The sequence below is a fragment of the Globicephala melas genome, chromosome 14 (assembly GCF_963455315.2).
Source record: "Globicephala melas chromosome 14, mGloMel1.2, whole genome shotgun sequence".
Lineage (NCBI taxonomy): Eukaryota > Metazoa > Chordata > Mammalia > Artiodactyla > Delphinidae > Globicephala > Globicephala melas.
In genome coordinates this window covers 2,486,284-2,512,477 of record NC_083327.1, presented here as the reverse complement: position 1 = coordinate 2,512,477, position 26,194 = coordinate 2,486,284, and the positions used below count along the sequence as shown (strand labels likewise).

At 34.8% G+C, this 26,194-nt stretch overlaps 1 protein-coding gene across 1 annotated transcript in view; it reads left to right on the top strand.

Annotated features, from left to right (window-relative positions):
* The window catches only part of EYS (eyes shut homolog), a 1,661,361-nt gene that overhangs the window by 100,116 nt on the left and 1,535,051 nt on the right, over positions 1-26,194 (top strand). Inside the window, exons 3-5 of the mRNA XM_060283543.1 lie at positions 720-913; positions 1,838-1,965; positions 11,210-11,324. Of these exons, the coding sequence (XP_060139526.1) occupies positions 720-913; positions 1,838-1,965; positions 11,210-11,324 (437 nt within the window). The remainder of the gene's footprint in view (positions 1-719; positions 914-1,837; positions 1,966-11,209; positions 11,325-26,194) is intronic.

The window sequence follows — 26,194 nt, the reverse complement described above, 5'->3', positions numbered from 1 at the left end:
ATAAAAGTTAGTTGCTAAGAGAGTAGGTCTTAAAAGTTCTCATCATGAGAAAAAATAAAACAAACAGTAACTGTGTGTGGTTATGAATGTTAACTAGACTTATTGTGATGATGATCTCACAATATATACATACATTGAATCATTATGCTGTACACCTGAGACTAAGAATGTTATGTGTCAATTACATCTCAATAAAAATGTTAAAAAGTAGAAACAACCAAAATGTTTACCAACTTGTGAATGAATAAACAAAATATTATATATATTTTGAATTGCTGTTTGGCAATAAAGAGTAAAAATAGTGATACATGCATGAAAAATTCTCAAATATTTTATTCTAAGGAAAGAAGCCAATCACAAAAGACAATATATTGTACCATTCCATTTATATGAAATGCCCAGAAAAAGCAAATCTGTAGAGACAGAAAGATTAATGGTTGCCTGAGGCTGGATTTGGGGACAAAGAGTGACCATAAAAAAGCCCTTTTTTGGTAGTGGAGATGTGCTGAAACAAGGTAGTGCTGACGGTCCAATAGCTATATACACTTGCAAAAATTATTGATTTATAGATTCGCAGTGGGTGAATTCTATGACGTGTAAATTATACCATGATAAACATGTTTAAGAAGATTTCATGAACTCTAGAGACTTTTTCTATACCAAGTTTTTGTACATGCCTATGTTCATATTTTCTTTCTGTGTGTGTTTCATCTTTTAAGGTCCATTCTGTGAGGAGTCAGTGGAACATTTTGTTTCTCAGTCTTGTTGGAAAGGAGAAATTAGTCAAAATAAAAGCTCAGCTTACATTTTGGAATGCAAAGAAGGATATCTCAATCAAAGCTGTGAAACCTATGTCAATGAGTGTTCACCAAAACCATGTCAGAATGTTACTGACTGCATTGATATTCCAATGGTAAGTCTGAATCTAACATACAAGGGAGTGGTTTTAAAATATATTTTACCATTACTAAGCTGTTTGAAAAGTACAAATAATTAAACTTCTAATTAACATATTGCAATTTTCAAACTCAGGAACATCAGAAAATGTATTTAACTTGCTTATTTTCCCTGTTCCCATTTTAAATAGAAACCCCAATCTCAAAACTACTCTTCAATTTTAATTTTTGTTATTCTGACAGAACTCTCCTTTATGAACAATATAATGTTGTAAACTTTTCATTTTTAGTTATTTAAAAATATTTTCTTTATTATTTGATTATTTTATATTATTGCATTTTAACATTTTATTTAATAGTTAAATAAATAAGAATAGGAAATAATTTAGTAGTTCCCACAAATGACAATCTTTCATTTTGGTAAGATTCATTCATAATATGAATTAATATTCATACCTTAAAGATTTCCTCACTCACATGTCCAGGGGTCAATGCTGGTTGTCAACCACATCCTCAACTGGAACTATCAGCCATATCCTAAATAAAACTATTCTGTGTGGCTTGTGTGTCCTCACAGCATGGTGGCTGGGTTCCAAGCATTCCCAGATAACTAGACTCTGTATGTCCTTTTTAAACCTAGCCTTTAAAGTCACAGAGCATCCTTTCCCCATAGTCACAGCTTGCTTACACTCAAGGGGGTAAATATGGCCCCAATTCTCAATTAGGGGGACGTTGAAATAAGGTAGTAGGAAGAGTGTGTGACATGGGAAACAATGTTGGGACGTTTTGGAAAATAGAATCTTCCACATTGTTGCACTGAGTGAGAACTTCTACTACCTGCTTATGAAAATAATTTCCATTTCTCCCCATGTAAGAATCTTTTCATTATCTTTGAGATATACAGATTTGTTTTGTAAAAAATACTTTTTAATCTTTTCTAGGATATCATGTGCATGTTTTCACCAATATGTACAGTCAAGCATTGTAAGCAACTTCAAACACCACTGGAGTCTTTTCCTTGCAAGATTAATGCCACAAGTATGAAATATGAGAAAGATTATCATTGCAGGTATAATTAACTTCCTATTTTTAAACAAAAATATATAAATTTTAAATCCTGTGGACAAAAATAAAACAATGTTCTGTTTTAAGCTTAAAAAACTTTAATGGCTTATAATATTTTATTTCCACTTAAAGTAGAAAAATCTTAATGCTTTTTCTATGAAATGTTTAAATGTTGTGGCATTGGTTTTAAATAAATATTGGAGCAATTCTTTTTTTTTTTTTTTTTTTGTGATAACGCGGGCCTCTCCCATTGTGGAGCACAGGCTCCGGACTCGCAGGCTCAGCGGCCAATGGCTCACAGGCCCAGCCACTCCGCGGCATGTGGGATCTTCCCGGACCAGGGCACGACCCCGTGTCCCCTGCATCGACAGGCGGACTCTCAACCACTGCGCCACCGGGGAAGCCCTGGAACAATTCTTAATCATAATTTGGGCATACCATCTTAAAACGTCTACTTTGTTTTGTAATGAAGATGTTTAGGATAGCTGGATAATATTTGAAGGTCTAGAAGGAAGAGATAATGTAAGTGCCCACAGTATTATTTCTACTGTACACACACATCCTTGCTATTATTGTTTGAAAGTATAGACCTATTGTCTCTTCCTGCAATTCACAGACCTCAGCTGAGAGTTTTCCTTTAGGATCTTTAGGCAAAGTTTTAGGAAACAGTGTCTTATTTAAATAAAGACTTGCTAAAAATTACCGATTTGTAAATGACAGAAGTGAATTAGTTATCTGGGCCTATCAATTTAGACCATTTTAAATAGCTTTATAGTTAATTTCTCACACCATCAAGAAGTGTAATTTGTACTCTTCACACTTGCTTGACTTTTATCTTGCTAGACTTTTATCTGCTTAAAGAAAGTTCTGTTAGGCATTATTGAAGGGCAGTAAACAAGCTCAGAACTTTTAGAATATCCATAAAAGCAGAACATTAAAAGCTGTGGTAGGGACTGAGTGAACTGATGAGGATGATTATAATTTTTGTGACTTTCTGTTTGAATAAAAAAAATAATAAAAAAAATAAAAAAAATAAAAGCTGTGGTACAGGAAAACCTTAAAAGCACACTGAAAAAAACCTTGCACGTATATCACAGATGCATGTGCATTATAGATGTACAGTGGACACTATTTTCATCAATTTCAGAGAATCTAAATGCAAAGTTAAAAAACATATTAAGCTTTTAAAATTTGACATTTTCTAAAGTGAATGGAGAGAAACCTCCTCAATATATAAAGACCTTAGAACATCCAACCCATCAAGTCAAATCCGTGGATGCATTTATAGGTAAGCTTATATTAGCTTACCTATAAATCGAGCTATTATCCTTTTAACAATATTGGCTTTTTAATTTATAATTTCTAGTTCTGAGCCTTATAGGACTAGTATATTTGTGAGTCTACTTAGAAAAGTGGTCAGCTTTAAAAATATGGATAGCATTATATAAATATAGGTAAATATGCATTCATATATGTATATTTTTTATCAAGTATGATGCTTTTATTGGTTTTTATTATTAGCATTATTCTAGTTGTCTAGAAGGCTTTGTTTTATATTTTATCATCAAAGGGAAAACTAGATAACTAGAGGCATTGTTGTCATCCCTCAGTTTACTGTTATATTATTAATTAATATATTTAATTTTAAAATGATGGAGTTTGATCTTGAATGCTTTGTAAAGCATGTTTTAGATAGGATGAAAGTTATAGAAATTCAAGTTAGGTTTCGCTAGGATGGATGAAATATGTCAAATAGGTAACTAGTTGTAACAACTTTGAAGTGAACTTACTCGTGAAATTAATATGAGCCACTGTATGCATTCTAATTGTTGAGATTGCCCACATTCTTTAAAAATTTACATTGAGCACAATATACATCGTGCTCACTCATCTTGAATCTACTTAATTAAAAACATTGTCCCCTCTATTGATTAAATTAGACTACCGATAAAAGAGGGTGAAAGATAAGAAAAGTGACAGGAGAGTAAAAATAAAACTTATTCAAAGGGCAGAAATAACACAGACTAATTTGAATGATGAGTGAAAACCCAAGCTTCAGAAATCAGTAAGAACGTGGGGAACACAAAACAGTTTCCAGCCCCCAGATTCTCCCATCCACAAACTCACCAATGACAGTGCAAAAAAGTTGCTAACTTTGACTCACATGAAGTAAAGGTCATATGATCAATATAAACTAATAAAACATGAAGTTGAAACAATGAAAAAAATAGTCTTGAAAGCAACTTTTCTTTTCTCAAAGGAGATTAAGAGAATCACTGAAAATAATGAGAAAATCAAACACCCTTTGACTTAAATGCCTTTAGTTAAAAATTTATCTGTGCATTGTTATATTAGAAGGTATGTGTTTCTGGAACAGTGATTCTCACACTAGCTGTACCAGACTTTAGCTGCATTAGAAACTCCTGAAGGGCTGTTTAAAACACAGATCATTTTTCCCTTCCCCTAGAGTTTCCAATTCAGTCAGTCTGGGGTGGGGATTGCAAATGTGCATTTCTACAAAATTCTCCGGAGATGCTGATCTGAGTTCAAACAGCATCAATGCAGAAAATCCTCCTACACCTTTTCGCCTACTTCATCCACACATCTCAACCCAAGCTTTTACGTTTTTTATTATGAGTCTGGGGAAAAAAGTGTGGGGTTGGAAAGGAGTAAAATGAAGAGGGGAGAACAGAAAGGTGATAATGCTATCAGTTTCTCTACTTGAACGTATGGACTAGGTCTAAATTACTATGATCAGATGAGAGAGGAAATAAAATTACCTCCTGAAAATCCTCTGGCTTCTTGAGATGTCCATGGTAAATGGTGATAAGTGGTTCACCTTGATGGCCTTGAAGTTAGATCCTAGTGGGGCAATTGAGAGTGTTGGCAAGGAGTTAGGGGTGTGAGGGCTTGTCAGGAGCTCAGTGGATAGCCTGGAATCTCCTTCAAAGGCAATGTTGAAGCTGCAGTCTCTGGGGCCCCCTTTCCCTATGTGAGAGGTGATGTTCAGGGCACTGCCCGGCACAGCTCCAGTGAGGCCTTCCAGGTCCTGATTAGCTCTTTCCTGGAGGCTGGGGGCTGAAGGCGCAGGGCACTGGAGGGCAGGGCATCACAACTGGAGAGAGCAGTACTCTACATTCTCCACTACACAACAGGGATGGGAGTGCATGTCCCACCAGACCACATGAGGGCTTTGAAGAGTATCAGGACACACTGTTCTGATACTGCCATCACAAACAATCACACAATCACACACAAACACAAGTACACACGCAGAGACACACACACTTAGCTATTTTAATATTTACTGAATGCAGTGACTCTAATATTGTCTAATGTAAAGATGATTGCCTTCTGAATATTCAGAATAAAATGAAGAAACACGAATCAGGAAATAGAGAGTAATGCAACCAGCTAGTGTCTTTCTCTTACATCAATTTTTTTTTTCGAACCTGAAAATCAATTGTTTAAAAAATATTTATTGAGAGTTATCTTTGTAAAAGACACCATAAACTAGATAATAATAAGTACTATGGCTTTAAAAAATCAGAAATTATGTTATATATACATGTTTTTGCTTTCTAAACTTTTTATTTTCTCCACTCAAATTCTAAGATATTTCATGGGATAATAATGTTCTATTTTATTCTCTCAGCTTGTTTTTTTTTTTTTTCCTGTTTGCTACTCAGAGTTGCATTTATAGCTTGAGCTGCTTAAGTGTCAATTCAGTGTATTAACATACTTTTTTTTTTTTCCCACATCAGTTTCAGCATTTCATTAGTCTGTATGATGTCTCTCCACATCAGCCATGGTGGGGTTAGGGTTTTCAGTGTCTGTCACAAGTAAACCTAATTAAGCATGCACTGTGACTTTGAAATAGACCATCGTAACACAGACATATATAGGTCAACATATTTCCTTTCAACAAATAATAAATTTATATTTTCACATTAATTTTGAAAAATCCTTTTAAAAATAGCAATCACGCATTTGGATGAGGAACTTGGTCACCCAATAATTCCTAACTAACAGGAAACCTCAATCTCTTGGAGTTAATTATCTCAAAAGCTAGGTTGCTACATTTTTCTTTCCTTGAAATCAATAGCCATATTTATAAGGCTAAGCTTTCTTTTTGAATAAATCATTCTGAATTTTGAAATTTAACATGGTAAAAAAAGTTTGTTAAAGTTTAATCACAGTATTAAAATTTCAGATTATGGTTATAAACTCTATTCCAACTGAAGATATCTGGGACATTGTTTACATTTCTTCATCAAGAGGACCTTCTGCTTTATTCATATAATTTTATATTTTCAGGGACTGTTATAGTTGACAGAAGTCATCCTTAAATTTGGCCCCCTATGTGCTTCATTTTGAGAATATATGTATAATTTCTTCTCTTAGTCCTGAACCTATTAATTTCCCTGTGAATAGTAACTAACAAAACATAATGACAGAAGTTAGTACAGAGCTATATACATAAAGGTTGAATTAGTATCCTGTAACCTCCAAGTCTTCCAGCTCATACTTGATCAAATCGATCTTAGCCCCACACTGCTCTGTACAGCCTCTAACACTTCAATATCCAATATTCTCTGCTGTGCCCTTGGGATCTCATTTGTCAGCAGCAAATTCTGCAACACCACACTCTCTTTATATACCTTCCTTTCTTTTTACTGGCTGAAACCTGGAGTCTTCTTTGGTGGCTCTATCCATTCACCCACAACCTGCATACATCTGTTGAGGAACAGTGTAGGTAGCCTTGCCATTGTTGCCGTATCCAGACCAGTTTTCTTTCCCCTCAAAAGCCTGTCTATTTTTAGCACATAGCTATTCCATAGATCATTCTCTCCCTAACTCTTTTTCTCTGTCCCCAGGCTCCTTTCAAGCATCTCCTCTTCTCTCAGGTCCTGTCCATCCCCGACTATGGCTCTAGCATCTGGCTTGTGTCCTTTTCTCTACAACTATTGTCATCTTTCTTGATGACTTCAGCATCCATCTTGGGAATCAACCTACCTGATTGCTTAAATCCTTTGATGGTTATTTTATAATTTTTTTCCTCCTCCATCTAATCTTGACCCATTCCCCATGGTCATGTCTTATTATTCATCATGAACTATAACTGCACACCCTACAAACCTTGATTTAAATGTTTGCACTCTCTGATCATCGTATCATGTATTTAAGAATGCTATTTAAGTGTTTTATTTCCCTGACCTCAGACTGAGTTATGAGGATGTCATAACTTGTGAATGAGATTCTGGAGTTTCTCTTAGATTTCAAGCCATGGGGGTGGGGGTAGTGGAGGCACATGATGGTTGATTACCTGAAACTCAACAGCTTTCCTCTGCCTTTGGGGTAAACTTCCCTGGGTCAAGGGTCACATATGGTGTTTTGGGGCTTCCTTCTTTGTTTGTAATGATAGTGCTAACATTTTGGGCCAATTTTTCATGATCAGTAAGCCCTGGATTGTTTAGAAACATCTTTCTCAGAGATTCTGCTGCTTAATCTTCATCTAGCAGTCTGTCAACCTGGTCTCATTAATGACTGAATATTAGTTCTTCATTTAATTCATAGCCCTGGCTGTCATCTTTTAAAACCATACTCCAGAATAATACAAATACAAGTGAGTATATATTTTTTTTTAACATCTTTATTGGGGTATAATTACTTTACAATGGTGTGTTAGTTTCTGCTTTATAACAAAGTGAATCAGTTATACATATACATATGTTCCCATATCTCTTCCCTCTTGCGTCTCCCTCCCTCCCACCCTCCCTATCCCACCCCTCCAGGCTGTCACAAAGCACCGAGCCAATATCCCTGTGCCATGCGGCTGCTTCCCACTAGCTATCTACCTTCCTACGTTTGTTAGTGTGTATATGTCCATGACTCTCTCTCGCCCCATCACAGCTCACCCTTCCCCCTCCCCATAACCTCAAGTCCGTTCTCTAGGAGGTCTGCGTCTTTATTCCTGCCTTACCCCTAGGTTCTTCATGACATTTTTTTTTTCTTAAATTCCATATATATGTGTTAGCATACTGTATTTGTCTTTTTCTTTCTGACTTACTTCACTCTGTATGACAGACTCTAGGTCCATCCACCTCATTACAAATAGCTCAATTTCGTTTCTTTTTATGGCTGAGTAATATTCCATTGTATATATGTGCCACATCTTCTTTATCCATTCATCCGATGATGGGCACTTAGGTTGTTTCCATCTCTGGGCTATTGTAAACAGAGCTGCGATGAACATTTTGGTACATGGCTCTTTTTGAATTTCGGTTTTCTCAAGTGAGTATATTGATAGCTAGTCTTGTCCAATTTAATTCATTCCCACTTAAAAGGAAAATTAAAACATGATAGCCATAACTCATCACAATTTCAGGATATTTTGTTGCTTCCCTCTTTCTGCCATCCACATCCCGATTAGGAAAAGGTAAACATGATACCTTTCATAACTAAATGGTACTTGGAATGATTTCTGGATCTCTGGTTAGTTCCTCAGGATAAAAGAAGCAAAGTAAGCATAGCTTCACAGGTTTCATCAGTGGAGTAGAAGAGTACAATACATTTAAATTTAAATCATACTTTAATAACAGCTCTAAAACTAGTCATATGACCAAAGCAACTGACTTAACTTTTTTGAATATATTTCCTCATTTATATCATAGTGGTAATAATCAATATCACACAAGAATTATAAAAATTGAATTAGAAAATAATAAATTTGTGAAAATAATTAACCTAGTGGCTGGCACATTGTAGATCTTTAAAAAAATGCATGGTTATTCCTGATGAATGAAGGTATGATTTAATTCTCGAGGTGAGTTTGCAAAGCTGAGCCTCAAACAGCAGGAAAGGTGAATTACTGAAGTGTTTTACTGATGCTATTTTCGTTGGACTGTGTCAATGTGGTCTTTGGTTCTTTTATGAAATTATACAGTGTACTTAATAAATTTAAAATAATGACTATATGGTACAATTCATTTTATTATTAACTCAGCTTGTAACAACTTCATTTTAACAAGTATAATTTTTGGTCATAATCCTCTAGTGTGTACTTTAGAGAGACATATTATCATTTGATTTGATGCCCAATTCACTTGATAACAGAAGTTTACTAAATGTGAGTTAAAAGACTGGAATATTTCTCATGAATTAATGAGAGTGAAGGCAAAGAAAGCCTGAACACCACTGTGTGTTCTTTAGCACCTTATTGATTGCAGCTAATGCACTGCAGTGGACTGGAATCCAGATTGATTTCCTGTCTGTCTCAGTCTTTAGATAGTGATGCCATTGGCTAGGAATGCCCGGGGCCCTCACCTGGTCTGCACTACCTGTGGCAGCCCCCAAGGACATTTCCCCAAAGAGAACCAATGTTCTGGCTAGGGTGGCCCTTGTGGGCCTTATCATGACCGCAAGACGCACCTCAGCAGCAACCATCAGGGAACTTAAAAGAAAAGTCCTGATAATACTCACAGGACCTGGAGGGTAAAGGGCACCAGCACCGATAGCCCTGTGACAAGGGGGGAAGAGAGAAGGACACAGAGAGAGAGAGAGGAGAGCCTGGGGCTCTCTGCCTTACTGGGGTTGAGGGTGGGGTCACTCGTTACTGGTGAATTTAAACCCTAACAGTGAGAATCAGGGAACAGGAAGGGTAAGGTGTGAAGGTGGGGTCACTCAAGAGGCCAGTTACCTGGGTCACTCAGGGGTCTCTAAAAGGGGAGCTCCAGGGTACGTGAGGCCAGGCTTCTTTTCTAGGCCTGAGTAGGCATCACACAGCTGGCAATATGTTTATTCCAGGTGGATGTGTGACAATGGATGCCATGGCAATCCAAAGCTTGATATCAGGCACTTAGATTACACTCAAAAAGCCTGATTGCTTTATAAAAAAGGTAACTATGACAACTAACAAAGAAACAAACAAAACCTTATATTTGGCCCAGCTATGACCATACACTGTCCACTGTAATTCTTTACAATATGTCTAAAATTCCTGTGTTGTTGTTAACTCCTGAGAGCATATCATCAGTATAGAATGGCTCTACTAGACATTAGAAACCTCACTTGCCATTTTTCTTCACATTTCAATAATGCTTTCATTTATTCCAATAGTTTTCTAAAACCTATATTTTATTGTTAAATATCCATTTAGGCCAAAGTTGATTTTACTCTTACATCTCCAAAAAGTAATATTAAGACCATTCAATGAAGATGTAGTTTATTCACATTCCCTCTAAACAAATAAAACTTCTACTTTGTAAAGAACACAAGTATGTCCATACTGTTCTCCATAGTGGTATGGAGGTTCCTTAATAAACTACAAATAGAACTACCATATGACCCAGGAATCCCACTACTGGGCATATACCCTGAGAAAACCAAAGTTCAAAAAGAGTCATGTACCAAAATGTTCATTGCAGCTCTATTTACAATAGCCCAGAGATGGAAACAACCTAAGTGTCCATGATCGGATGAATGGATAAAGAAGATGTGGCACATATATACAATGGAATATTACTCAGCCATAAAAAGAAACGAAATTGAGCTATTTGTAATGAGGTGGATGGACCTAGAGTCTGTCATACAGAGTGAAGTAAGTCAGAAAGAGAAAGACAAATACCGTATGCTAACACATATATATGGAATCTAAGAAAAAAAAATGTCGTGAAGAACCTAGGGGTAAGACAGGAATAAAGTCACAGACCTACTAGAGAATGGACTTGAGGATATGGGGAGGGGGAAGGGTAAGCTGTGACAAAGCGAGAGAGTGGGATGGACATATATACATTACCAAATGTAAAATAGATAGCTAGTGGGAAGCAGCCCCATAGCACAGGGAGATCAGCTTGGTGCTTTGTGAACACGTAGAGGGGTGGGATAGGGAGGTTGGGAGGGAGGGAGACGCAAGAGGGAAGAGATATGGGAACATATGTATATGTATAACTGATTCACTTTGTTATAAAGCAGAAACTAACACACCATTGTAAAGCAATTATACTCCAATAAAGATGTAAAAATAAATAAATAAATAAAATAAACTGATCCCAGGCTGAACGCAAACAAACAAACAAACAAAAAGAACACCAGTATGCATGGACAAAATCAATGATTGAAAACATAATGTGATAATAAATGTTGTATGTAATTTAAACAAAGCATTATTATTTTGGACAGCCTGTTAATAGACTTCTGTGAAAATATTTAAATTGCAAGTTCTTTTACTTACAGTGATGCATTTACAGTTGTATTCCAGGATTTACTGGAAAAAACTGTGAGAAAGTAATTGACCGCTGCAGACTTTTCACCATCAACTGTCTGAATGAAGGATGGTGTTTCAATGTAATCGGAAGATTCAGAGTAAGTAATTTAGTTTGTGGCAAAGTAACTTAGCACCTCAAAATGCAACAGCTTCTGTCAGTCCCTATTTCAAATGCTTTTATCAATATAAGCCAGCTAAATATATCATTTTCTGTATATTTAAATATGAGTTATATAAGGTTTAGTACTAGAGGTTTTTAACTTATAAGAGGGCATTATTAAGTGTTCTAGTCAGTGTATTTATTATAAAATAAGTATATAACTAATTGAGTACTGGTTATATGTGTCTGTATATATAAAGCCATAGTTACTAATGCCTTCAGCTCTTGAGCCAGGTGGGAAATACAATTTGTCTGGTAGTTATTAGGGCATAAAATATATTATTTGTGGGGGTAGTTTTTGAAATGACTTTACAAAAACAGAGTATGTATGTTACACATGGTAAGGCATATCCTACAACTCAGAAGTTCCATTTTTAGGTAGGTCTATTGGAGAAACAATTACGTTTGTACTGAAAGAGATGTGTACAAAAATTTTCACTCCAAATCTGAATCAACCCAAGGCCTATGGATAGGAAAATGGATCAATTTATCCTGGCACAGTCATACCATGAGATTATAAAGAATGATTAAAATAGTGAACATGTATTAATATTTATAAATATCAAAGTATAATGTTGAATTTTAAAATATTATTGAAAATTATATATGTAAATTATGATAATGATTAATTAAAATTTTGAAATACAAGCAAATCCATATTTACTATGATTGCATAGTCTATAGCAGAAGAGTAAACATTTACATGAGGGTTATTTACACACACTGGCTTTACTAGAAAGACACTTATAGGGATATAGGTTAGGGAGTGAAATGGGGCAGATGGGACTTCCAATGTATCTGTAATGCTTTATTTGTTTTTAATTAACTTTTAGCAAATAAGGATGGTAAGATCATGCTGTTCATTTTATTATTTTCTCTACTTTTCTGGGTTGTAAAATATTTTAATAAAATGTTTTGAAAAAAATGTGAATCCAGCTTATGGAATGGACCATGGAAAAATATATATGTGTACTTTTGCAAACATCCTAAAATATAATAATGTTACCGTACAAGAATACATAGTATAAGACCATAACCTCTAGCACCTATAATACATTTGGCATTATAGTGTATCATAATGGTTATTACCTCATTTGATCTTCACATAAATCTCATCGCATTTTATAGAAAAATAAAATGTCTACTGAGCTTTTGAATATGTCCTCAAGTTCACATATGTTGATGGGGATGAGGCATATTGGAAAGTACTCCGACTCCAGAACTCATACTTGCAAGCACTACACATATCTGTGTTTAATATAAGGAATGTATTACCATTTCTTTTTCCTTTACAATGTACCTACCCTTTCCTGAGTAGCAAAATGTCTAGTTGAAATGCCTCTCCCATTTTGGTTTTAATTTATTTTATATTATCCTGTTTATGTTTTGGTTTTGGTTCCTGTTTTGTTTCAGGATAGTCTCTGAGTATTTATCTCTGACATTTATGTTTATGTTTTTCTTCCTCCACTGCCGATTTTCCCTGGGAGGTCTCACCTTTGATAGCGCCTCAACAATTACCTGTATGTTATTGACTCTAACTCCAATTTGAATTTTTCTTTTAAGAAATTTAACTGAACTTTTCATCACCTTGCAGACTCTGCTTTCTTTCTTTTTTTGTTTGTTGGTAATTCTAATTTAAGTTTAATGACTTCCATTAGATAAAATATTAGCAAGAGAGGAATGCTATTGGCCTGGTTAGTTCTATTTTCTTGTAACTTATAGATTTTTAATGAACAGCCATGAGATATGTATATCAAACCCCTTACAGCTATTTTTCCTATCTTTATATTTTATTTCTTTTACATATTTTATTATATTGATAAGAATTTCTAATAACAGGTGAACAGAACTGTGCATACATTTGCCAATTTTAGGGGGAAAGCAATCAGACTTTCACTTGTACCCTTAGATATTTGGAGATAGCCTCTATCAGATTGAAGAAGTTCCCTTTGATTCCTAATTTACTGAGTTTGATCATGAAGGGTTGGTGAGGTTTGTCAATTGCTTATTCGGAATGTCTGAATGTAGTTAGCAGATCATATCATTTTTCTTTTGTAGTGTGTTAATATGGTGAAATATAGTAACTGATTTAGAATTCTGAGTAAATATTGCATCCTTAAGAAAACTTTTTCTTGGCCTTGAGACATTTTATCTATTTCTGTATTCAACTTATTACTAAAATACTTGTATTCATATATTAATAAAGAATGCTTAAATTTTAAATAATAAATAGTATATAATATATAACTATTAAAATAATAAGACTGTACTTTTATTTTCTCATAGTGTCTTTATCAGATTTTAGCATCAGGGTTAATGTAGCCTCATAAAAATGAGTGGAGGGCTTCCCTGGTGGGGCACTGGTTGAGAGTCCACTTGCTGATGCAGGGGACACGGGTTCCTGCCCCGGTCCAGGAAGATCCCACATGCTGCAGAGCAGCTGGGCCCGTGAGCCATGGCTACTGAGCCTGCGCGTCTGGAGCCTGTGCTCCGCAACGGGGGATGCCACAACAGTGAGAGACCCGCGTACCGGAAAAAAAAAAAAAAAAGTGAAGATTTGTTCCCTCCCCCTCTATTACTTGTAACATTTTGTGTATAATGGACTATTTCTTATTCAAATATTTGATGGATTTCACCACTGAAGCATCTGGCCTGGGAGTTTTCTTAGGGGGAGAGTTTGTGATTATAAGCTTAATTAATTTGACATAGGACTAGACAACTCAGATTTTTTTCCTTCTTTTCCTTACCAGTCTAAAAAAGTAAGTAAATGAAATAAAATATAAAGACAGAAAAAATAGCAGTAAGAGGGTTCGATGTACATATCTCATGACTGTTTATTAAAAATCTATAAATTAAAAAATATAAAATTAACCAGTGAGTTTGTCTAAGAATAAATGATAAAATTATTAAGCTCCTAGGGAAGAAAAACAAGCAGAAAAACAAAGGCTACTCCTCATGGCCTTTCACTGAGCAAAGGACACAAAACCCATTGATTGGACAAGTTTAAAGCTTCTGCTCATCAAAACATAGAAAAATGGCAACCATATGCCAAGATTATCAAACTGAATTTTCACTAAAAATAAATATAATCCAGATGTTTATTGTTTACATGAGACAATCGAAATATAATGTCTTTACTGAAATAAAATGATGGAAAAAGATATATCAGTGTTATATCAATAAAATAAATTGGTGATGCCTATATTAATTTAATGTAAACTAGACTTTAAGGCATAAAATAAGAAATTTATGATGATTTTTAATAGCATAATTTCAATTCATGAAGAAAATACAAAAATTATAATGCTGTATATACTTAAAAATATCTTGTGTATATATATTAACATATGTATGAAAAATATATAGGGGAATATTGACGGACCTTAAGGAGACATGCAGAGTCTAGCACTAGGCCAAAATCTTATGTGTGACCTTTCACCCTCAACCCTAGAAAATTAGGAGGCATTGCCCGGGCAGGCCTCGTGGGGGAAGTGGCCCACATTGGACTGGGTGCCCAGCCAGTACTCCACAGGTGCCTGGAAAGAGTTGCAGTCGACACTCAGCCATGCCCCAACCCCCCTCAGCCTGGCTCACATGCATTCTATTCCCAGTCCAAGCCTGTTTCTTTGTGTGGTGCAAGGGCCTCAGCTGGGACAGTTCCAGGAGCCTCCAGGGAGACCTCCTCATGGAGGGGCCGTGGTTGAGGATTCTTCTGCACACCAACTTACTACTTCTCCACCCCTAGCCCTGCTTTCTCTCTCCAAGTCCAAGAAAAGTCAAAAGACTTTTGTTCGGGATCCTTGGTGTCCTTTCCATACCACATGGAAGAATGAGACAGCGTTCTCACATGTATACAGGGAAAATAGGACTTGATATCAACCCAATGCATGGCAATTTAGTAGAATGTACCCAAGATTTTCAATCCATAATCATTCAAAATCTAGAAATACCTGAAGAAAACAAGATTACATCAAACATGTAGGAAATATTCACTATATTGTTACTTATTTTAGAATCAAAGTAATCAAATTAAGCAAAAAATAGCTAAAAATTATAATGTACCCAGATAATAGAACATATATCCAATTTAGTCTATACTTTTGAAGTGTATCATGATTTTTGGAAAATACTCAAATCAGAATGTTTAGTAAAAATTGGCTGTATTAGTCTAACTACAGTTTAGTTTTATATATATATATATATATATATATATATGATATTAACTGCTGCTCATAACAAAATAAGATGTTGTTTATGAACTTTCTGGGTTGTGGGAAAGGTCAACAGTCATGGCAGTTCTCTTCCTACAGCAGTCATCCTCCCAGAGTGCTCAGACAACTGAAGAGGTTGTATATCAGGCCGCATAACATTCAGGGGAGGGAGTGAGTCAGATGGTACAAGATGATGTAGCATCTGATGTCTTCCATCTCCATAATCATTTAGGACTTTATAAATTTTAATAAACATGAGATTTCCCTGGTATATTTGAATTACTTTTATGGAAACATAAAGTTTCTGAGGTCTGTGACCTGCGTGGTCCAGGGACAAATTAATACACACGGAGACAGAGAAACAGGGAACCAGAGAGAAGTGTGGAGAATAGGGTTTGAGGATTCACAGAGAGGCTCCGAGTTAATCCCGGATGTAAGGAAAGACCAAGATTGATCGGAGTTTTGATGGCCAGTGGAGTCTGGATGATATTTGTATTATACAGATGTGTATATAGGCTAAAATGAAATAAACCAATAATTTGACAGTGGTTTACTCCAATTAATGAGATTAGACTAAAATTATAATCAGAAAATTATGTCTTTTGATTATTCATTTAATTGAAGTAATATGAAGAATAAGGCATATCCTGTAATGACTTTAAGATTAAGAAGTTTATATTAAATGCAACAGGCTGGACAATATTAAGGGTAAAAAAGCCCATAGGTCAGAACCTTATTCATTCTAAGCCATGCTCTTCATCATGGGTTAAATGTCTCTATTTTCAATTCAATTTCTTTCTAATTGAAATGGCATAAAGATGGTAAACTTTCTCATTGAAATTGTAATGAAGAATTTCTAATCAAGCACTTTCACAATGTCAATTACATTCTCAATATTAATAATATATATGCCCTCATGGTAAAACAATTGTTACTTTACAATTGATAGTCAGATTTCTAATAATCACTATGTATGAATAAATCATCGAAAACATTGAGTTCATAGCAAAAAAACTTACTGTAATTTTCAGGTTTATAAAAATGAATAAATGACAGCCACTAAATTAAAAAATCTGATTGGTATTATGCACATTATTAAAAATATAGGCACTATGCAATTATATACTGTTTACACTGCCTCAGAGCAATGACTCAGAATTTCTTTTCCTTAGACTTTCAGTGATTTACTAGTAAATTTTATTTTATTTTTAACAGTTAATACACATAGTTAGAACCACAATTTCTGGTTTGTGTCTATCCAAATACTTTATAGCTTCCTGATGTTATGACAGAATTGTTGGTTGCTGCTTGTTATACCATTAAAGAAAATGCCCCAAGAGCTTTGTACACAGTCTTTTGTTTCTCTTCTTTTCCAACTGGTTCAGGAATACAGATAGAAGGATGCAGTTTATGTTTTATTTCATCTTTGTGTAAATCCTTATAAGGCTTCATTGGTGAACCAACAAAAAACAAATTTTAAAGCTCATTTAGTTTAACATCACCATCTATTTTATTTATCTCTTCTATTTCCCCTCTCTAGTTAAATCTTTTTTTTAACAATTAGTTTCCACAAGCGTGACTTATGCAGACTCACACTGAAAAAAGTAAATCTCCAATTAGAATTCAATATGAGTGCAAGTTGCATGTGTTGTAGAATTTAGAATTCTAAAATTTAGTTTCAACAACAGAAAGTCTAAACCGAATCTCTCTCTTTCTCTCTCCCTCTCTGTCTCTCTCTCTGGCTCTCTCTTCTCTGCCTGCCTGTGTCTGTGTCTGTCTGTCTCTCTCTCTCTCATACACACACACACACACACACACACACACAGATGAATTCGAAGGCTCACATAGTTAGACTTTCCAGGGCTAGATTAGGTAAGTGTTTAACCAGAGGCTTAATTAATCCTATTTCTTCTAGTTCCCTCTAGAACACCAATAATGGCCTCTTTGAATTTCCTAGAACCCAGGTGTGCTCTTGCCTCAGGGCTTTTGAACTGAACATTTTGACCCAAATGTCTGATTTGTGGGATTCTCCATTCTGTTAGGCCTTTTCTCAAATGTTTACCCTCAATGAGTCCTTCCCTAGATGCCCAATCTAATATGTTGAAGTTTTCCAGGCCCATACATGTCACTTCCTTTTTCTATGGTTCTTCTTAATAGCTGTCGCCAACCAGCTTCCCAGATAACAATAGAGTTCTTCACGTCTCTCTTTTATTATCTGTCAGACTAGAGTAAGTTGAACTTTAAGCTCTATGAAGGTAGATCTCATTGTTTCTTTGCATATGACTAACTTCTTCCAGAAAAGGCAGCAAAACTTCAGCAAAGGCAAGTCAGGCCAAATGGAGTGGATGGGAACTTTGAAACATCTCTTCTATGAAGGAAAAACCCAGATTCTATAAACTAACAGGAGACCTTTCTCTTAATAATGCAGTAGTCAAAGCCAGTCCAACACGGAGTTGGGAGAGAGATTCATTTGGTGAAAGGTGGGAAGAATTATGTGATAAATAAAACAACTCCCAATAATTTGTATGTAAAATATCTTAAAAGTCAACAAATCAAAGAAAGAGGTGTTAGATAAGCCAAGTATGATATGAACACTCAAAATATGAGTTAACACACATACAAAATATGACAAAATCTAAAATTCACACTATGATCTGCTACAAACTCCAAAATGACCAGAAAAGCTGACACCATTTCCTATTGGCCCCAAGAATCACATTCCAAGCTTCCAACCAGATGAACACACCAATATTTTCATTCCTTATCAGTCCTCAGAGATACTCTCTTCAGGTTTAGGGACTGGATTAGTAGTTGTCATCTTTTGAACCAAGACATCCAGACATCTGTGGAAAAGAGTAGTTAAGGTCAAAAACAAGAGATCCCCAGAGGAACCAAGTGTGATTTTGCCCACTAGGAGATACTCGGCAACATCTAGGAACATTTTTGCTTGTCACAAATTGGGGTTGGGTCTTCTACTGATGTCTGGTGTAGAGGCCAGGTTTGCTGCTAAGCATTCTACAATGCACAAGAGAGTCCTCTGCAACAAAGAAATATCAGATCTAAAATATCTATTTTATATTTATATATTTTTATATATATATATTCCTTTCCATTATGGTTTACCATAGGGTATTGGATATAGTTCCCTGTGCTATACAGTAGGACCTTGTTGTTTATCCATTCTATATATAATAGTTTGCATCCACTAACCCCAAACCTCAATCCAACCCTCCCCCACCCCTGCCCCTTGGCAACCACAAGTCTGTTCTCTATATCTGTTTCTGTTTCATAGATAAGTTCATTTGTGTCATATTTTAGATTCCACATATAAGTGATATCATACGGTATTTTTCTTTTTCCGACTTACTTCACTTAGTATGATAATCTTGAGGTTAGACAGATTTCTCGATGGCTTCTGAGTGTCCTTCATTAGTTGTGTAATTATTCCTGCTCTTGTTCAGAGTCTTGCCAGGGAAGTTGGCTCCTGCCTAAAACAGTTTTTAACAGAGAATAGCATCCTCACACTAGGTTTTAGTTTTAAAGTACTTTTCATCAGTGTAGTTACTTCTTTATTCTAGTTCTTCAGTATATTTTAATCATTTGAATCACCGTCATTTTAAATAAGTAAATGAAAACTATATGCTTTGACTTGAAAGAAATTTTTCAGAGAGCACAAGAAAAAAATCTTTCCTAGGTTTCATATTTAAGCAATTTTGAAATGGTTTTATTGCCCTAAGGTTGTTAGTTACAGAAAGTGTTAGAAACTTTTTGTTGATTAGACTCCCATAGTATTATCTGGGTCCTCTTGACTTTGCTTTCCTAGGCAGCAAGCAGTAATAAAGCAACAAAAGTTTCCAACTTAAAAGGATTAATAGAAATTAAAGTTACCACACAGCTTTTATTATTTGTCAAGAACTTTGTGTACAGGAAATTTACAAGTGTCTTAATAGTAGTTCTAGGACAAAAATAGAAATACTCAGGAATTAGTGTTTATGTCCATGTCACATCTACATGCAGTTGTAAATTAATTGGTTTATAATGAGTAGTATTTTGTAATTCCACATGTTTTTTTATTCATTAATTATAATAATTAACACTAACTATATAGTAGGAAAAATTTTAAGCGATGAATATATTCAAAAACTTCTCTCACACTTTTAAAATTTGACTTGATTTATTTCATACCCTTATCCATTTATAAGAGCAAGAATGGAGAAATTATAAGCATATATTTTGTCACTTCTCTTGTTTATTTTCAGCAGAATTTTCACATCAAGTGAAAAAGTAAATTAAAATACCTTTAGAAGAAGTGACAGCTTAATTCATCTATATTAGTGCAATTTCTGTGAATGGTTGAAACATTCATATTTAAAAGAAACAAATGTAAATAATTTAAATGCCTCAGATAAACTAAAGGTGTCAATATGTCTTCATTAATAATGAAACAGAAAAACGAATAGAAAAAAATCATGCTTGAAGACATCTTTACAATTTAAAAGTCACAGCTTAAAAATTAAGGAGAAATCACTGGTGAAACTACTTTTTAAAGTGCAGTTGTTTACATGAATCTCATTCGTATCATGTTTTGGAATTTTAGGATAGTTACTTTCCTCCCTAAATGCTCATGATCAGGAGTTAGTGCCATAATATCTGTAAACAGGTGCATCAGAAGTAGATGTTAAATAAACCAAAGGCATAACTTTCATAAACAATTCTGGGAATCCAGCATATGGTTGGCTGAATAATGGCACCCCAAATAAGCCCTTGTGTAATCCCAAGAACCGACAAATGTTATCTTATATGGAAAGAGAGACTTTGAAGATGTGATTGAGACAAGGATCTTGATATGAGGAGAATATTCTAGATTATCCAGATGGGCCTGATTTAATCACAAAGATTCTTATAAAAGAGCTACAGAAGGAGTAAGGGACAGAGAAAGTGATGTGATGACAGACACAGAAATTTGAGTGATGTTCTTTGAAGATGGAGGAAGAGTCCACAGGCCAAGGAATATAGGTGGTCACTAGATGCTGAAAAAGTCATGGAAACGGAGTCTCCCCTTCTTGCTGAAACTCGACCTCTGTTCACCGGTGCCAAGTAGAAATGTAGAGACAGAGTTTTGGGTGAAGTAGAAAAGAGCAGTTTTATTGCTTTGCCAGGCAAAGGGGGCCACAGTGGGCTAATGCCCTCAAAACTCTGTACCCCACCCTGGAGGGGGTAGTGAGGAGTCTTACAGTGTTCAAGGAGCAGGGCGTGGTCAGCTCGTGGACATTCCTCTGATTGGCTGGTGGTGAGGTAATCGGGAGTCGGCATCATCAACCTTCTGGTTCCAATCAGTCTGGGGTCTACATGCTTGTGGGCAGCAGACAGTTAACTTCTTCCACCTGGTGGGTGTTTAGGTAACTGCAAAATAGCTCAAAGGACATGGCTCAGAATATTATCTATAGTCCGTGAGGAAGAACTAAAGGTCCTTGACTTTGTTTAATGGCTAAAATATTATTTTGTCTTGCTTGACTGTTTTCCTTTCTTTCTGCGTTATCTCAGTTCCCTGATTAAATTTATTCTTTGACTAAAGATTTTCTACAGACAAAAGGCAGGTGGAGGACACGGGTTGGGGTCTATTCTGGGAAGGCCTCATAGGGTCCTTTTCGGTTACACTCTCAGAGCCCTCCTAAACCTTGGCTTGATCCCTGTAGGACAGATTTCAGATATTTGACCTCCAGAAATATAAAGGAGTAAATATTTTAAACTACTAAGGTTATAGTAATTTACTACAGCAGCAACAGGAGATAAATACACAGAGATTTCAAGAAAATTTATTTTTAACACACAAATAAATATGTTAACTGAAAATGATTAGAGAAGCTCTCTGAGTCATAGTCACTCAAAGTTCAGGTTTATTAATTAGTGTTCACCAATGATGAAGAAAAATTGTTTTCTCAGAGTGCAGAGAGAGAAAGAGAGAAAGACAGATCCACATATACTTAAGCATATTTAAGTAGACTAAAATATATGAAGTCTTTTTCCTATCTCCTTTCCTCAGCTCTTCGTAATCTTTTCTGACCTAAACCTGTGATTGGGCAGGAAAGGGAGTAAGAATTGAAGGCAGACGGATGACCACTATAGAAGTGTTGTAGGTAAGAATAGGTGTGACAGTATTTTGTTGGTTCTTCCCATTATATTTTGAATAGGTTTACTATTAGCAAATCTGGGTCAGTCTCTAATTATTCTTGCATCTGTTATGAGAACCAATAAAGGAATTTACTTCACTGATTCTTTGTCAATAACCAAATTTCCTCAGCCAGGTAGTAACCTGAATCCTAACTCGTTTTATCTTTCTAGCTGCCCTTCACAAAGTTAGTATGTCTTTTTGCAAGCAGTTTGTCTCAACTCACAAAAATTCCTCTGACAATATGCTGATGACTGGAACTCTTAAAATCAGGTGCAAATTTTAATTACATAACTGTACCCAAAAGGCGTGATATCACCTAGTTAAATTTTCATGCAAAGAAAATTAAAATTGCTCATTCCATTTGAACTGTGAATCAGGAAATATAAAATAAATTTGTTTTAAAAAATTAGGTGCCTCCCTTCTTCTTACTCCACAGCATTCTAATAGGCCAATCATGTACTTTTAATACACATTTTCTGTCTCTTCAGTAATGATGTTAAGAGCTCACTGGTGTCACCCAGGATGAATGAGCTAAACTTTAAATGACTCTAGTTGACCCAGAGGAGCACATTGTCCTTGAATTTCCTCATTAAAGCTCCTGATATAAAATGTAGATAAAAGAAACACCTGAGGGGAATGTAAAGTTATCTAGAATCACCCACGAAGAGAAGGTTGCCATGTTGAATTTTGGGATTTTTAATATGGTTCAACTTGGTCTCCTTCATTATGGCCAAGAGTTAAAAACATATCTTAAAAAAAAAAAAAAAATCTTAAACTCATGTCCAGCAGTAAAGTGAGCTATTTCAACTCATGCCAAATTATCATAGTTTAACATTTTATTCATTTTGTATTTCAGTATTATTAATCTAGCACATCTATAATTATTTTCTACTTAACGATTAATCAAATACATAGATTGATTTTTAAATATTTCTCATGTAATAAAATTTTCTAATCATTTAAAAAATTATTTATAAACAAAATCATTTAACCAGATTTCTAAGGGTAGAAGTTTTGCTTTTGAAAGATTGCCTCAATATGTCTGAAACAAAATAAGTAAAAACATTTAGTAGATTATGTTTTGAGTCAAAGTCTGAGGAAATCCTATGTTACTACCATAGCATTAATTAGAAGGAATACCCAACCGTTGCAGAGGTGTATATAGACAAAATCAGTATTCATATAAGAAATCATTTAAAAACTGACTTATAAAGTAAATTTTAAAAATTAAGAGTTAATTTGGGAAAACAAGTTTAACATCTAAGTTTCTGGATGCAAAAATTGAAATCAGTAAGGTAAAGACTGAGTATTCATATATATTACTGGTCTTTTAGGGAAATATATTCAGTTAGATATACACTTTTACAGATTGAAAAGATATTTGACACAAATACTACATTTACATATTTATGTAAATAGCAAAGTGCAGCCACAGATGAGTTGAAATAATAAAAAAAAATGTTAAAAAACTTGATTTTGTATTAAAGCAGATGAATGATTAAATATTAACTAAGTTTTCAACTACTTAAGCAAGTAAAAAATGATATTTGAGTCACTCTCAGCTTGTTAACTATGTACTCTCCCTGGGATGGCAATCTTATCAGAAATGTTTGACTTTGCAATGAAAAACAGTGTCAGTTAGAAAACTGAAAATGCTGTGGAAACAAAGGATATGTTTTTAAAGGAGTTGACAGATTGTTCTTTCTCTGGAAGAGGTGAAATTTAACTACAGCTAAAGTAAAAGCATAGAGTAAATATGTTACCTTGAAAAAGAAAACTGAAGCTATTTAATAAATTAATTGTTTTATTTAATGTATACCACTATTGCAAGAAGTTTACACTGGAAAGTTTAATAAGGATGTTGGATTTCTACAATCATTTATTAGGTCACAAATAAGACAAATGAATGTTACCTAGTCTAAGGGAAAAAAAAAATAAATGAAGATATCCACTGAAAAAGGGGAAAGAGGTGTTTTTTATTTGTTTGTTTTTTTAAGATGTTGGGGGTAGGAGTTTATTAATTAATTAATTAATTTTTCCTGTATTGGGTCTTCGTTTCTGTGCAAGGGCTTTCTCTAGTTGTGGCAAGCTGGGGCCACTCTTCATCGCAGTGTGCAGGCCTCTCACTGTCTCGGCCTCTCTTGTTGCGGAGCAGAGGCTCCAGATGCGCAGGCTCAGTAGTTGTGGCTCACGGGCCTAGTTGCTCCGCGGCAGGTGGGATCCTCCCAGACCAGGGCTCGAACTCGTGTCCCCTGCATTAGCAGGCAGATTCTCAACCACTGCGCCACCAGAAAAGCCCAAGAGTTTTAAGATCATTGTAAATGGTAAAGGTAATTATTTCTCCTCTCTCTAAGACTATCAAATAGATTTCTGAAATTGAATGATATTTGGCATTCAAAGACATAAAATGTATGAGACACAACCACTGTGTTTAGTATCCTGGCAAAGACATTTTTAGACTGGCAGCTGGAAGTTGATTTAGATTGAAGACAGTCAGACCTATTTGATACTTTTTTGAGACTGATTGATTCACTGTTTGGATATTAGAGAATGATTCTATTCTCTGAAGACTTTCCATGCCTTTTCTAATTTTCTTCATTTAATTTAAAGCAATGGTAGGGGTTTAATAATTGACACTGTACTTAAGAGATTTAGAAACAAAAGTCTTTCAGAAGGATAAATGTATTAGAGTATGGGGTAGCCTTGGGCAATCGGGCAATATTACCCTTTTTCCATACTCATTTATAATACTGATATGGAATAATTTTTTTTTGCAGTACATGGGCCTCTCACTGTTGTGGCCTCTCCCATTGCGGAGCACAGGCTCCGGACACGCAGGCTCAGCGGCCATGGCTCAAGGGCCTAGCCGCTCCGTGGCAGCATGTGAGATCTTCCTAGACCGGGGCACGAACCCGTGATCCCTGCATCGGCAGGCAGATTCTCAACTGCTGCACCACCAGGGAAGCCCTGATATGGAATAATTTTAATAAAATTTATACATTTAAGAAGGGGAAGGAAATGTCTCCTACTAAGTAAACATCTGTAAAGTGAAATTTTATTATATATTTGCACATGTTTATATTAAATTTATATTTATATACTTAATAAATATATATTTATGTAATTTATTTATATAATATGTACTTATATACTATTTATAAGTTAAATTTTTCTTCACTCCCAAACAGTAAAATATGTGTAAGCATACTTTTTCATGGCTTTATTGACTTATGATTGACATATAACATTGTGCAGTTTAACAGGTACAGCATAATGACCTGATACACGTATATACAGGGATACCTCAGAGCTATTATGGATTTGTTTCCAGACCACTGCCATAAAGCTGAATATTGCAATAAAGCAAGTCACACAAATTTTTGGTTTCTCAGTACATATAAAAGTTATGTTGATGCTATAGTGAAGTCAGTTAATTGTGCAATAGTGTTATTTCTAAAAAAACAATGTATATACCTTAATTATAAAATACTTTGTTGCTAAAAAAAATGGTAACCATCATCTGGCCCTTCAGTGAGATGTAATCTTTTTGCAATAGTAACATCAAAGATGACTAATCTGAGTTCACAATAACGAATATAATAATGATGAAAAAGTTAAAAATATTGTGAGAATTACCAAAATATGACACAAAGATATGAAGTATGTGAAGTATGTGAATGCTGTTGGAAAAATGGCACTAATAAACTTGATCAATGCAGGGTTGCCACAAACCCTCAATTTGTGAAAAACATATATCTGTAAAAACATAGTAAAGTGAAATAAAACAAGGAATACCTGCATTGTGAAATAATTTTCATGATAAGGTTAGTTAATACATCCATCAACTCACATATTCACAATTCCTGTGTGGTAAGAACTTTGAAGATCAACTCACTTAGCAACCTGCAATGCACAATAGAATATTGTTAACTATAGCCACCATAAAGTGCATTACATCATTACATCTCCAGAGCATAGTCATCTTATAACTTGAAGTTTGTGCATCTTGACCACCTTCACCCATTTTCCTCTCCTCTCCCCACCAGGCAATCACCATTCACCTCTATATCTCTGAGTACCCTGTTGATTTTTTTTCATTTATATTCCACATATAAGTGAGCTCATACAGTATTTATCATTCCCTGTCTGATTTATTTGACTTAGAAAAATGTCTTCAAATTTCACCCACGTTGGTACATATAGCAGAATTTCCTTCTTTTTAACAGTTGAATAATATATGTGTATTGTTATATTAATATATATTAGAAACTATATTATATAATTTATTATTAATATAAAATTATAAAAATAACATTAATTAATATAATAATTATATAATTAATCAATTAATATATTATTATTAATAGTATACATAAATTATCAATATTACAGTATATATTGTATATCATATATCATATATTATAT